Below are 14120 nucleotides of genomic sequence, written 5' to 3'. Positions count from 1 at the left end.
TATGGTAATCGTAAATCATCTTTCTAAAATTTAAAATCATTTTTCTTCTTTTTTTATGGAACACCCTTATATTATTTTTTCAATAGATGGTAAATTAAAAAATGAACATTTTTGTATTTCAAAATTTTTAATGGTTTCGCAGATATTCGCAATTTTATATTTCATGTGGCATTTTCCACAGTAAATTTTTATCAAGCTACCCAATGATTTTTCTCTCGGATTTTACCGTTGAGATGAGTTAAAAAATTGAAATACTTTATATACAAAAAATATTTATTTTTTAATTCTCTATCTGATAAAAAGATAATGTACAGGGTGTTCCATTTAAAAAAGAAAAATTATTTAATATTTTAGAAAATTTAGCGTACATTTTTGACCACCCTGTATAATTTAAGATTACGATATTTGCAGCAAAGTAAGTACTTCTGAAATAAATACGTAATATAGTTTTTAATTCAGAACAGTTCTTGTATTTTTAATAATTTTTTTAAGGAAGGTTGAAAAATATCTATTTTTTATTTATTTATTAATATCTCTGAAACTATCGAACCGTATTTAATACTATCTTAGGATTATGTAAAGTGATCTGAAAGGAAGCCAAATGCAATAACATACAGAGCGTTCAATTTAAAAAAAAATCATCCCAATTCACTCACACTTTTTTGAGCCACACTATAGAAGTTAAAACATTTTCCTGATATACATCCTCGTACATACACTTACAAAATTTTCAACTTATTTATTCTAGGAGCTACAGATGCCCGACGCACTATTGCCGGACCCTGTATATTATATTCCTAGAACTTCTTAATAACTCAAATTTATAATGGAATATAAATTCATATTATCTATACTAATATAAAATACTTAAGTGACTGACATACTGATTAATCACGATCCTGCTCAAACCACTCAACGTAAGAAGCTCAATTTTGGCATACAGGTTGATTCTAGGGTGTAGAGGTTCGACAAGAAGGGATTTTTCGAAATTCCAGTTCCAAGAGGGTGAAACCACCCCTCAAATATTACAATATTTTTTATTTAAAAAACGGTTAAGTTTCAGGAAAAACGCTTAAACACGTATATTTTATTTTGTTTTTTTACATATGTTAAGATTTTTTAAAAATGTATACAGGGTGTTTCAAAAATCTGGTCATTGATTAATCACGATCCTGCTTAAAGTGCTTGACGTAAAAAGCTGATTTTTGGAAAACATATTGACTTTAGGGTGTAGAGGTTCGATAAGAAGGGATTTTTCGAAACTCGAATTCTAAGGGGGTGAAACTATCCCTCAAATATTAAAATATTTTTTATTTAAAAACCGGTGAGTTTTTCGGGAAAACTCTTAAACACGTATATTTTGTTTTGTTGTTTTACATATTTTAAGATTTTTTATAAATTTATACAGGGTGTTAATATGACCATCACGATTCTGCTTAAACTGCTTGACGTTTAAAGCTGATTTTTGGCAAATGGATTGACTGTGGAGTGTAGAGGTTCGATCAGGCGAGGGTTTTCTCGAATCTCAAATTCCAAGAGGGTGAAAACGCCCCTCAAATATTACAATATTTGTTATTTAAAAAACGGTTAGTCTTTCGGGAAAACACTTGGACAAGCATAATTTATTTGTTTTTTTACATATTTTGAAATTTTTTGAAACGCACACAGGGTGTTCCAAAAAGTAGGGTAATTTCTTAACCACGATTCTGCTTAAACTGCTTGACGTAAAAAGCTTATTTTTGGCAAACGGATTTTTCGAAAGTCAAATTCCAACGAGATGGAACTACCCCTCAAATATTACCAAGTTATATAATAATATCGCCATATTGTTTTTTCTCATGCTAACATAAATGTGAGAAAATTTTATCCAGTTTGTATGTTAATGGAAATTCTTGCTTTGCTTTATTATCACCATTACAAATGATTAATTCGACGCGAACGAAGTCGCTGGTACACGCTAGCAAACGCTAGTTAAGGTATAAAATAAAGTATAGAGGAAATATATACGGTGTAAAGTAACATTGAAAACAAGTATATTTAATATAACAGAGTAGTAATTTCATAAATAAAAGTTATATTTTACTCAGAGTAAGTGTAATATAATCTAAGGTAATTGTATACATTTAAATCTTTGTGTATGAAATTAATATAAATATCCATTATTCATTTTCCTCTTTTCTCTTTGGAAGAACTCCACGTCCGTATATTGCTTTGAATTCCTCTGGTGTCAGGTCAGCGAATTTGTTAATTCCCATTGTGTATGTTGTTTCGCCTCTTTCGTATTTTTCATTGTGTTCTTTAATTTTTTTGAAATTATCTTGAAATATCTGAAAGCGGCGCTGTTCCTCTTCTTCAGTTTGGTAATTTTTTCCATGAGTAGACTGAAAATACAAGCCATTCGTTTGAAAACTTTCAATAAAAAATCTTTTTGAAGATATATTTAGCTTTCTAGCTAGAAATTAACAGTTTTATAATAATTGTTATTTACCCCTAAAAATATTTGTACTTCTTTATGACTCACCCTGTATTTATAATAAATGTAGAAAATTTATATGGTATTATATCTATGTAACATATTTTTAGTAGTATCTTGAAGTAGTACTTAATATAAAAGTGTAGCTATCACTAGATTATTACCGTTAAATAAACAGTAGGTGTAATTTTTTTCTGTATCTTTTGTTATCGATGTCTGCTTGAATTTTCAATTAAGAAAACTGAAGGTTAAAGTTAAAAAATCTGTACAAAATGTACTTTGACAAAAATACATTTTAAATAATACAGAAATATTTAGTAGTATACTCAGAGACAAGAGACGTGTTTATCTACGGTATATATAAAATATTTATAAATGAAGAGAAGCTATTAGTGTTACTTAAACATTTAATTACCTTGAATAAGGTCCATTCTTCCTTGTCTGTCATTTGTGAAGCTGATAATACTACAACCAAAACAGAAAGTATTAAAAACTTCAACATTACAGTAATGGTAAAGAATTACGTTATTGGACAGTATCTGACAGTATGTAATTACGGCTTTTCAAACGCTGGGATTGTACTGATTAAATTTAATCTCTCGTAAGTAGGCAGTAAGCGGTAAAAAATATTATGCTTATCTCATATTTACTCTATATAAGCACCTATAGGTATATTATTAGGATTTCACTTCGTTTTCTTGACTAAAAGGTGAACACATAATAAATACAAGCAGATCTTTATTTTTTTAATAATCTAAATACAAAAAATCTTTTATGGATTTAAATGGTCATTCATTTTTATAATATACAGAGGTAAAATTTACTATACCAACGCAGCAATTAAATACCCACATAAATAACATCATAACAAACAATATAAGTTTCGTATAAAAATCAAAATATAATAAAAGTTCAGTAATCGATAAAAATTTGGCAACACTGCTTTACTAAATAGTGCGCAGTGCCGGCAGTGCGTATCTAACCAAACATTTAATCTCTTTTTAATTTAAGATTTTCTTATTATTTGTTCTTATAATACATATTTAAAAAGTATAAGTGATATAGTTATAATAAGTACTTTGGCATAAAATTTGCAAACGTTTCAAAAATGTTTGTTTTTTTTAGTAATTATTGGTATTTATTTTGCAAAAAAGAGCACTAAAAATAAAATTGAAATTAAATCTTCAATCCAACAATCGGGTATTTACAAATTTTTGTAAAAAATACGACATTACGCTTTTCTAATAATTACAGAGATATGGAGAATATTTACTTTATCTTAAATATAGAAAGTGCACTTACCGTTTACGAAAAAAATGAGAGATAAAATCGAGACAATGTTAAACATGTACATTAAATGCTATTTAATACCACATTATACATAAACAACCCAAGGAAATCTCACTGTTTCATTTCCGTGACTCATTACAAAAATTACAAATGATTACAAATACAAATATCGACGTGACTACACCAACTTACACAAAACAGAATCATTTTCAACGTTGCCAGACTTTCAAATTTCATTTGTTTACTTGACTCAACGTACCAACGCTACGTACTTTAATGGAATGGTTGAAACCAGAGGCTGAAATGATTAAGTTGAAACGAATTTCGACACTTTAATTTCAATGGCATTTACCCCATTAAAACTTTTTTTTTGTTTTTAAAAATTGTGAGATTATAAAAATGCGCTTCTTTTAATTAAACCATCCGTAACTAGCTGGATTTTTTTTCATTTATGCTACGAATTTTTCTACTTTTGTAAAATTAAAAAAAAAACACGTACTTTCTCTTAAATTAAAAAATATAAATAATTAAGGTATCATTCACCATATTGTCAAATTATGAATACATTGAAAAGTATCGATGTAAATATTTAGTAATTTTATGATAAAGGGTAAGGGTAATAGTAAATAGAGCTGTTGAAAATTTAGAATAACATGTATTTATTAATAAAATATTGATATATACGTAAATGTATAACATTCTTGACAAAATGGCGAACTAGTTTTTATTACATACTTCGAGGTAGCTTGGTGGCTATCGGCACAGAATATACCGTATGATCGAGAAAAAACGGCGTCAGCGATGGCTATGAAATGAAGATCGCTGTCATTTTATATGTAAATTTATATGGAAAATGTCATCGATTGTCATTTCCCAGCCAACTGGACGCCGTTTTTTTTCGATCATACGGTACTTCAATATACAACGGCGTAGCTAGCTATACAGGGTTGTTCACCACATACGACACGGAGTATTGTAGCTAAACGATTAGATTTTTACAAATTGTAAGTTTTGGGTTCGTTGAAGGACTATTGGAGCTACAATTTAAAAATATTTTACAGGATACAGAGTGTCCCAAATAAGTAAAAAATACCATAGTTGTATTTTTTTAAACGGAACACCCTGTATATTATTCTATTTTTGGATTCTACGATTGAAATAAAGGTAAATTTGATTAAGGTTTATCACACTTAAACCTTACCGTTTTTGAAATATTTTCAATTTTAAGAAATTGCAGTAAAAATTTTAATGTTTCATTTCTCCAAGGGTATCAAAGTTTTTAATACTAAATATTTACTGAAGATTATTTATTGATCAGATATTGTGTTGCAATAATAAAAATTTTACTACCTTATACAGAGTGTCCAAAAATTTATATTAAGTAATTACTAGCTTTAAACTGCAATAACGTGTTTAAGTTAAATGGAACACCCTGTATATTTTACGTGAATCATATGCACAATTTAATTGTCTATCAAATTTTATTATACCATTTTTTACCTATCTCTGCAACTTTTCGTAGAAAATGCATTTTCTTATAATTTAGACCTCATTTATCACTATACCCATGGAATATTTACATTTCAGATTTTTTTAAGCAACATATATGCAGAAAATGTACAAGTGGTAAATATTGCAAGCCTATTGATATACCAAAAAAACTGTTTAAATCTTTATAAAAGACTATACGAATTAAATATACCACCATTATTTCCGACCAAAAATTAGTTAATTACATACTTTTAAATTGTTTTAATTAATAAAATATTCTAAATAAATGTGGATTTGGCTCAGAAATCAAAATAATAATAAATTATGAAAATAAACGTCTCTGTTTTTATAAATCAGCATTCGTCAAAAAATTAAATAAAATTTATAAGGCCGTTACTTTTTACCACACTGTCTAATACACACACAAAATTCAGTTTTTTAGTATTTGGAGCAATTATTATTAATCAACATAAACAGTCAATTAATGTAGTCTGAATACTGGGATCATATTAATTGGTCCTTTTTAACAAAAATATTTAAACAGTTTTTTTATTTTTTTTATGAAATAAGCGAGCTATATCGACAATATTAGTATCTGTACTCTTGGAAAATTTGTTACATCTTTAAAAATAATCTAAAATGTCAATATTCCATGGGTATAGTGATAAATGAGGTCTAAATTATAATAAAATGCATTTTCTACGAAAACTTGAAGAGATAGGCAAAAAATGGTATAATACAATTTGATAGACAATTACATTATGCATCTGATTCACGCAAAATATATAGGGTGTTCCAATTAAATTAAACACGCTATTGCCGTTTAAAGCTAGTAATTATTTAATACCGTAAAATGGGGGGAATAGAAACATAGTGGTGAATAGAAACAACATTTCTGAAAAAAATCAAATCACGATTAAAAATATTCAAAGTAAAAAGAGTCGACATATCTAATTTTTCTATCATTGGTAATACCCTTGATTATAAACAAGGGTAATACTATGGAGTGTAGAGGTAAGGAGAAATAACTCTTATGGGACTTTTATTGAAAAAGTGGTCACAAAATGGGAAGAATAAGGGTTCGCCAAATGACCACAGTGGCGCTAAAAACGCATAAATCTAAAAAATGAAAAGTAACCATAGATCAGACAATAAAAATAAATATAACCAAACATTACCCAAAAAAAGTTTTGTTTTTATTTTTTAGAATATAAAATAATTATTGTTTATCAATATTTTGTGCTTTATTTATTATTTAACAATGGTTAAAGTGTGTGTGGTGCGAAGTTGATTGAATAGCTGTTGGAAAAATAAAGAACAAAGGCAAAGCCTGTAAAATACATAATTATAATTCAGTATTGTATTATTTGTATTATATGTAAAAATTAGAGTCAATCAAAAGTGTAGTAAACATTTTTCGTAAGATTATTGACATACATGTTACAAAGTATATTTTTACAATCCTTTCTATAAAGTTACAACCTGAATAAAATTTATTTTTAATGATTTTAAAGTTTGACAGACATGCACAAATTGTTGGCATTTTTTTAAACAAATAAAAGTAGGAAATAAATAAAGTTGTAGGTACTTTCAAGAAATATAGTTAACTGTAAGTGCTGTATTTTAATAATCTATCAAAAATTAAAATCATCAGGATAATATTAGGTATTGATTTTCAAACAAGAATTAGATTACAGCGATGGTCAAAAGCATTTAGATATTGCTTTGAAATCTACAGATAAGGTATGGCAGTTTCGTTTTAAAGAACAAGATGTTAAAGTTTATGATAAAATTGTCATCAGAAATACTGTCCACTTGCAGTATTTACATAGGAAAATGTTGGAGGATGAAGCTCTACCTACTGCCTCAGGTTAATTTAAATTCTGAGTTGCAACAACAGCAACAAGCAAGAAGGGCACCATTAAATGAATATTATACACATAAGTATTATTATTCAAAGAAAGAGTAATGTTATACACATAAATATTAACATTTTGTAGAGCAACAACAGAATAAAAAACCAAAATATGAACACCAGCAACTAAAACAGGAACCATTAAATGAATATTACACACGTAAGTACAATTTGATCGATCGAATAAAAAACGGCGTCAGCGATGCCTATGAAATGAAGATTGCTGTCATTTTATATGTAAAATGATATGGAGAATGTCATCGAGATGTTCATTTCCAAGCCCACTGGACGCCGTGTTTTTTCGATCATACAGTATTATTATACACATAAATAATAATATTATACACATAAACATCCCTTGATAAAGATCAACATTTTGTAGAGCAATAACAGCATCAAATAATGGAAATAATGGACCCTACTGCTCAAATCAAAAACAAAATTTCAGCATTACCACTTTATTGGTTATATCAATAAAAGAAATTATTGAGTTTATGAGTCTAGATCCTACAAGCAAGCAGATCTATCACATAATTTTAAATGAAGATTTATCTATTATAGTATGTATAAACACTTTGCATCTTTTATTCAATGTTGTAATGAATTAACAAATTGCAGGTAATTTATTCTAATAACAAAAAAAAACTTTGGATCAAAAAATATTTTCTTCTGATGAGGTTTATGAATATTAAAGTCTGTTGAAGTTTGGCCATTATGTGTTGGTATACAATTTATTTATGATGTTACAGTAGTTAACCGATCATCCGAGTACGAAACATGTTTAAAATCCACTATTCTTAATGAATGGCAACTACCAACTTGAGAGGAAGCTAAGAGAAAGGTTCAATTGGGTGGACTACAAGGAAAAGGGACATATACATGAGGATCTGGAAGGGCTATAACATTACGTCTCAAGCCATGGGACAATAGGAAACGAAATTCAAAGGAAAATATTACAATACGTTGGATGCAAATTATAGTGCAAAGAATTGAGAAAAAGAATTATTAAAAGTAGTTATTGTTACGATAGTTAAACCATCCGACTACCAAATATATTTAAAATCCACTATTCTGAATGAATAGCAACTACCAACTTGAGAGGAAGCTGCGAGAACGATTCTATTGGGTGAACTACAAGGAAGACATGAGCATCTGGAAGGGCTATAAAATTATATTATTTCACGTTTCAAGCCATGTTGGAATAGCTGGGAGTGAAAAAGAAGATAATACTGCACACCATTCTTGTCTAGAAGTAGTTGATATTAAGGTAGTTAAACCATCCTACTATCGAACATTTAAAATCCACTATTCTGAATGAATGGCAACTACGATGGGGCAAAACGTAAATAAATACTTGTACAGTATAAAATTATATTATATTGGCTTAATTTTTATACTAAATAAAGTGTGTTACGTTATTTTAGACCTGCATTATATTTATTTAAATCCCATATCATCAATTAAACTTTTAATAAAGTTTTCCTAATTATAATTACATTAATTTTAAACTAAAGCTTTTTTTTCATCTTGAATGAGATTTACGAAATAACTTATGAGAAAAAATAAAAAGAGGCTCAGTCTATTGCTTCTGAATAATTGATAATAAAACCACATGTTGACTTACTTTTTATACTAAATAAATGTAGGTATGAAGTTATTTTAAAGCTGCATTATATTTATTTTAAAACCCATCACCAATTATTACTTTAAATAATTTTTTTCTTAATTATAATAACATTAATTTTTAAGCTAAAACGATCAGAATAATGTTTTCGTCGTCTTGAATGACATTTGCGAAATAACTTATGAGAGCAATAAAAAGAGCCTAGTCTATTGCTGCTGAATAAAAATCTGTAATTTATTTCATGTGACATAAAAATAAATTTGTATTTTTTTGAAACCCGCGGCTTCACGTATATGATTCACGTCAAATATTTATGTCTTTTGAATCAACTGTTCTAAAAATGTTCGGCGCATGTCTTAAATTTTAGGTTTTTGCTACAGCAGCGCCATCCTAATTCTTCCCTTTTTTTGACCATTTTTTAATGCACGGAGTTGTTTCTCCTTACCTCTACACTCCATAGGTAATACACAATAAAATGTAAAAACTATATTTTTATCTGTGGCAGCACTGTTTCTGTCAATCAGCTGATCAATAAATGTGAGATATGGTGAGATCGATTTATCACCTATTTTGTATGGCGCGAAAACTTTATAAATAAAATATTTATTTTTAAAGTAATACATAAGCTGGTACATGTAAGTTGTTATATGTATTGTTAATTATTGTTAAACCTACTTAAATATTTAATAATTTTTGTATGTATAATAAATATGTAATAATTTACTGTTTCTAATCACCTTGTTGGAAATAGAATAGATAAAAACCTTAACATCAATGTGTGTTTCTATTCTCCCGAATAGCAGGTGAATAGAAACACAAATGTTATTTTTATTTAATATTTATATGCATATTTTTCAAAAATCAAATTATATGTATATACAAAGAACAAACAAAGACCCATGTTTTAAAATATTCGGGAAAATAATACCACATTTTTATCAACCGGTATATCGCTAATAGCCTACGAAATTGTTTCTATTCACCCCATTTTACAGTATACATTTTTGGATACTCTGTATAAGGTAGTAAATTTTTTATTATTGCAACACAATATCTGGTCAATAAATAATCTTCAGTAAATATTTAGTATTAAAAACTTTGATGCCCTTGGAGAAATGAAGCCTTAAAATTTTTACTGCAATTTCATAAAATTGAAAATATTTCAAAAACGGTAATGTTTAAGTATGATGCACCTTAATCAAATTTACCTTTATTTTAATCGTAGAATCTAAAAATAGAATAATATACAGGGAGTTCCGTTTAAAAAAATACAACTATAATATTTTTTACTTAGTTGGGACACTCTGTATCTTGTAAAAATATTTTTAAATTGTAGCTCTAATAATCCTTCAACGAACCCAAAACTTACAATTTGTAAAAATCTAATCGTTTAGCTACAATACTCCGTGTCGTATGTGGTGAACAACCCTGTATATTATGTGCTACCGCCTTGTTCAATATTCTCCAGTCTTATCCTTTTCACTTCTGTTATTTGTGCCTTTCACAAAGTCTAGCAACTTGGAGATTAAACCTTCCATAAATACCCTTACCGGCAAGAAAAACACAGACAACCTTAAAAAAACAGACACCTTAAAATTTTGATGTATTTTAAAGTTTTATATGTAGTGTTCTAGTGGACCGATTTTGATGATTTTTTAAGCAATTTGTAGCTAAATTATTTGACTTTTTAGTATCTCTTTCGAAATTAAAAATGAAAGTTGCCATCTGTCAATTATACGAGCAAAGACAAAATGTTAAAATTTTGGTGAAAGGTTGAAACACCCTGTGGAACACATCAACAAAGCAAGGAATTTAAAAATCATTTTATTATCTAATTGCATTTTTTCTCGATATTTTATTTTTCTATTCATCTCAATAGCATTATTTTATATGGAGATATTCGCTTTTGAAGAAGACACTAACATTTTTTCGTATTTTTCACATTAAAACTTTGCTTCTGGTGCTTGTCAACAGACTTATAAAATAGTGTTTTTTGTTTATGTACTGTCTTTGAAAAATCATATTATTATTGTCTGATGGAGAATTACTTTAGCAGATATTTTAGAACTTCAAACCATCTTTACTAGAGTAAATAAACAGCCAATAACAATAATAATATGATTTTTCAATTACAGTGACATTACAAAAACAATAAACACTATTTTATAAGTGTGTTGATGAGGACCCAAAATCAGTACTAAGAAGCTGTAAATCATTACTGTCTTATTCAAAAGCCAAATATCTCCAATAAAAATAAAGATATTGAGATGAATAAAAAAAACTATCGAAAAAAGATGTACCTAGATGATAAAATAATTTTTAAATTCTTTGCTTTGTTAACATACAGTACGTCTGCTGGATCTGTGTCTGTGAAAGGAATGCGGACAAAAAAACATTTAAATAAACAGCAATATAAAGTACAGCACGTCTGTCCGTTCTGTGGCTACGGGGTATCCGTGAGAGGGGAAACCATAGGGGGAAACGATATTCTCTCGATGTTTTTCGTAAAAAAATCCATCAATAAAAATTCTACAATTTTGCAAGTAGCTAATAAAATGAGCGGGCGGAGCGATTTGCAGTGACGTACTCGTCAAGTCGACGTATAAAATATATTGCTCGCGTCGTCTATTTTTTTACGAAAAACATCGAGAGAATATCGTTTCCCCTCTCACGGATACCCCATAGCCACAGAACGGACAGACGTACTGTACGCCTGCTGGATCTGTGTCTATGAAAGGAATGCGGACAAAAAACATTTAAATAAATAGCAATATATTTTATACGTCAACCTGACGAGTACGTCACCGCAAATCGCTCCGCCCACTCATTTTATTGGCTACTTGCTAATTTGTCGAATTTTTATTGATGGGACGCGTCGTCTAATTTTTTACGAAAAACATCGAGAGAATATCGTTTTCCCTCTCACGGATACCCCGTAGCTACAGAACGGACAGACGTACTGTATATTGTGCTACAAATTGCTTAAAAAATCATCAAAATCGGCCCACTAAAGCAAAATATATTAAATTATTTTATTTTATTTTATTTTTATAAATAATAACATTGGCATTCACCATATTGTCAAATTATGTGAACACATTGAATCTTGAATCTTGATCATTGAAATTAACCAGGTACTACATATTTATATAATTTAAAAAACGTAGTAAGTATTAGTGTTAAAATTAAAAATAACAAAAAATATATTTAATGTCTGACGAGGGGTAAGGGACTCAAAAAACTTACAATCTTTTAGGATGTTTATTTCAAAATTTAATTTGATTTAAAATTGGGGCCCCGTCGTATAAAAGATTGTGAGCTTTTTGAGTCCCCTACCCCTCGTCAGAGGTTTTATATTAAATATTATTTTTGGTTATTTTTAATTTTAACACTAATATTTACAACGTCTTTTAAAATAATATAAATATGTAGTACTTGGTTAATTTCAATGATCAAGATTCATTGTGTTCATAATTGGAGCCCCAATTTTAAATCGAATTAAATTTTGAAATAAACATCCTAAAAGATTGTGAGTTTTTTGAGTCTCCTATCCCCTACCCCTCGTCGGAGGTTTTACTTTTACATTGATATGTACTCACACTGGGTTGGAGAACGTTTAGTAATATATTCAATAATAAAATATTGATATTGTATGTAAATGTATTAACCAATACCACAGACTAACTTATAACTTATAAGTTAGTTTGTGCCAAAGGTTTTCGTCCAGTACAAAATATAAATGCGCAAGTTATATTCTTGACAAAATGACTAATAGCTAGATAGCTTGCCTAGCTAGATATTCTGTGCTAATAGGAATATAATACTACAGAAAAATAATATATTTTTTATAATACAGGTAGTTTATTATTGTGAAACATTTTCAATCTCTTTAAATATTATAAATTTTAAAAAGTTTTAAATTATTGGATTAAACTAATCTAAAAAATACATTTTTTTAAGTTAGGTACCGAAATACTTCATTTATCGCGGGGTATGTATGGAGCAAAGCAGCACATACTTGTTAACACTAAAATAATTAGTGATAAATGATAAGGAGCAGCACTTAGGAGAAAATTAAAGGAAGCCTTGCATAACACTTGCACAAATTCAACAACAATCTGAACAGCATGTTAGTTCACCACTGGGATCATAAACTTATCGAAGTCCCTCATCAGCAGCCTGAAGGAGTTGATGCCACAGTGATTTTACCAAGTGCCATGTCATTAAACATGGTACAGTGGTCAACATGAGAACAGTATGAAAAAAAGCGCATCCAGTTTGCTTGAAAATGATAATTGATGATATTTTCCATATAAGTTTTACGTACAAAATGATAGCGATCTTCATTTCCAAGCCATATCTGACGCTGACGCCCTTTTTTCGATCGTATGGTAGAAACGTCGCGTCGTAGAAAATTTTAGCATACAAGACAATAATGTCAGTCCAGGAAGATATTAAATTTCATAAAACAAATATGGAAATATGAATAAATAAGTAAAAAACTACCAAAATAGACTTTAGAATAAGCGTCCCCGATGGAAATGATCCAATATCACGGACAATGCTTTATTTTTATCCCTGATACGACAGGTTAATTTGTTTGAAACTGTGTGGAGGGAGGAGGCGATTTGGATAACGGCCCTGAGCGCCTACTAATGGCCTCGACGCGGCCGTCGCCAGTGACCTTGCCATTCTTGACCTTGGCTATTTTTGTTTTAGAGCTCCGGCACGTAGCGGAGTATGATTACGCCGTTGAAATTTTATTGGAAACATAAAAAAGTAACGTCGCATTATAGAACTACATATTTTCAATTTTCCGTAAGATGTATATAGGGTGGCCAAGCTTCTGAAATATTTCCATATCAGGTTTCCTGTTTGAAATGTTCGATCTCTCTTTAAAAATATTTTAATAAATTGGAATATTGGTTGATTTAAATATATTTTTACAATAAAGTTGGAGTATACTTATACTACCAATGACATTGGCGCGAATGTCATTCCTGATCTTGATTATTTTTGTTAGCGCTCTGGACTCTGGAACGTAGAGTCAAAGGTACAGGTCTATGATTAGGCTGATAAAATTTTTATCTGCAATACAGGGTGAGTCTTTCTTTCTCTCTCTGTCTGTCTTTATTCCTACTAGAGGAATGTTCTGTAGTGGTCAAGTGATGTCTGTTGTTAGTCTCTACAGTTCCCCGACTTGTGCTTCATGGCCTTCATGATGTACCTGCTTGTGTCATGGTTTATTGTGGCTGAGCTTTCTAATCAGTATCCTTCCTCATAACATGACCGAAATATTTAAATATACCTTATTGTATAGAAATTGA

At 29.3% G+C, this 14120-nt stretch overlaps 1 protein-coding gene and 1 long non-coding RNA gene across 5 annotated transcripts; one reads left to right on the top strand and one right to left on the bottom strand.

Annotated features, from left to right (window-relative positions):
- Positions 1-2016: 2016 nt before the first annotated feature.
- On the bottom strand, positions 2017-4038 carry LOC115875548 (cathepsin L-like proteinase). Of its 3 annotated transcripts, XR_004049029.1 has the most exons (4): positions 3776-3965; positions 2998-3175; positions 2889-2938; positions 2058-2381 (listed from the first exon to the last, which is right to left on the bottom strand). XR_004049029.1 is itself a non-coding variant. In XM_030891039.1 (3 exons), the coding sequence occupies exons 1-3, from the start codon at positions 3825-3827 to the stop codon at positions 2160-2162; spliced, it is 324 nt and encodes a 107-aa protein (XP_030746899.1). In that variant the 5' UTR covers positions 3828-4038; the 3' UTR covers positions 2017-2159. The 3 variants fall into 3 exon arrangements, 1 of the variants encoding a protein (XP_030746899.1); XR_004049028.1 differs by having other exon boundaries at positions 2017-2381; positions 2889-3175; positions 3776-3963; XM_030891039.1 differs by lacking the exon at positions 2998-3175 and having other exon boundaries at positions 2017-2381; positions 3776-4038.
- A 2381-nt stretch (positions 4039-6419) lies between these two features.
- LOC115875547 lies at positions 6420-7921 on the top strand. 2 transcript variants are annotated; one of them, XR_004049027.1, is made up of 4 exons: positions 6420-7198; positions 7255-7329; positions 7552-7729; positions 7788-7921. It is a non-coding gene; the product is annotated as an uncharacterized LOC115875547 (long non-coding RNA). The 2 variants fall into 2 exon arrangements; XR_004049026.1 differs by lacking the exon at positions 7788-7921 and having other exon boundaries at positions 7552-7776.
- The last annotated feature ends 6199 nt before the right edge of the window (positions 7922-14120 follow it).

Source organism: Sitophilus oryzae, unplaced genomic scaffold (assembly GCF_002938485.1).
Source record: "Sitophilus oryzae breed Bouriz unplaced genomic scaffold, Soryzae_2.0 scaffold_1389_pilon_pilon, whole genome shotgun sequence".
In the NCBI taxonomy this organism is placed as follows: domain Eukaryota; kingdom Metazoa; phylum Arthropoda; class Insecta; order Coleoptera; family Curculionidae; genus Sitophilus; species Sitophilus oryzae.
The sequence above is the reverse complement of the archived record's forward strand: the minus strand, read 5'-3'. Positions and strand labels throughout refer to the sequence as shown.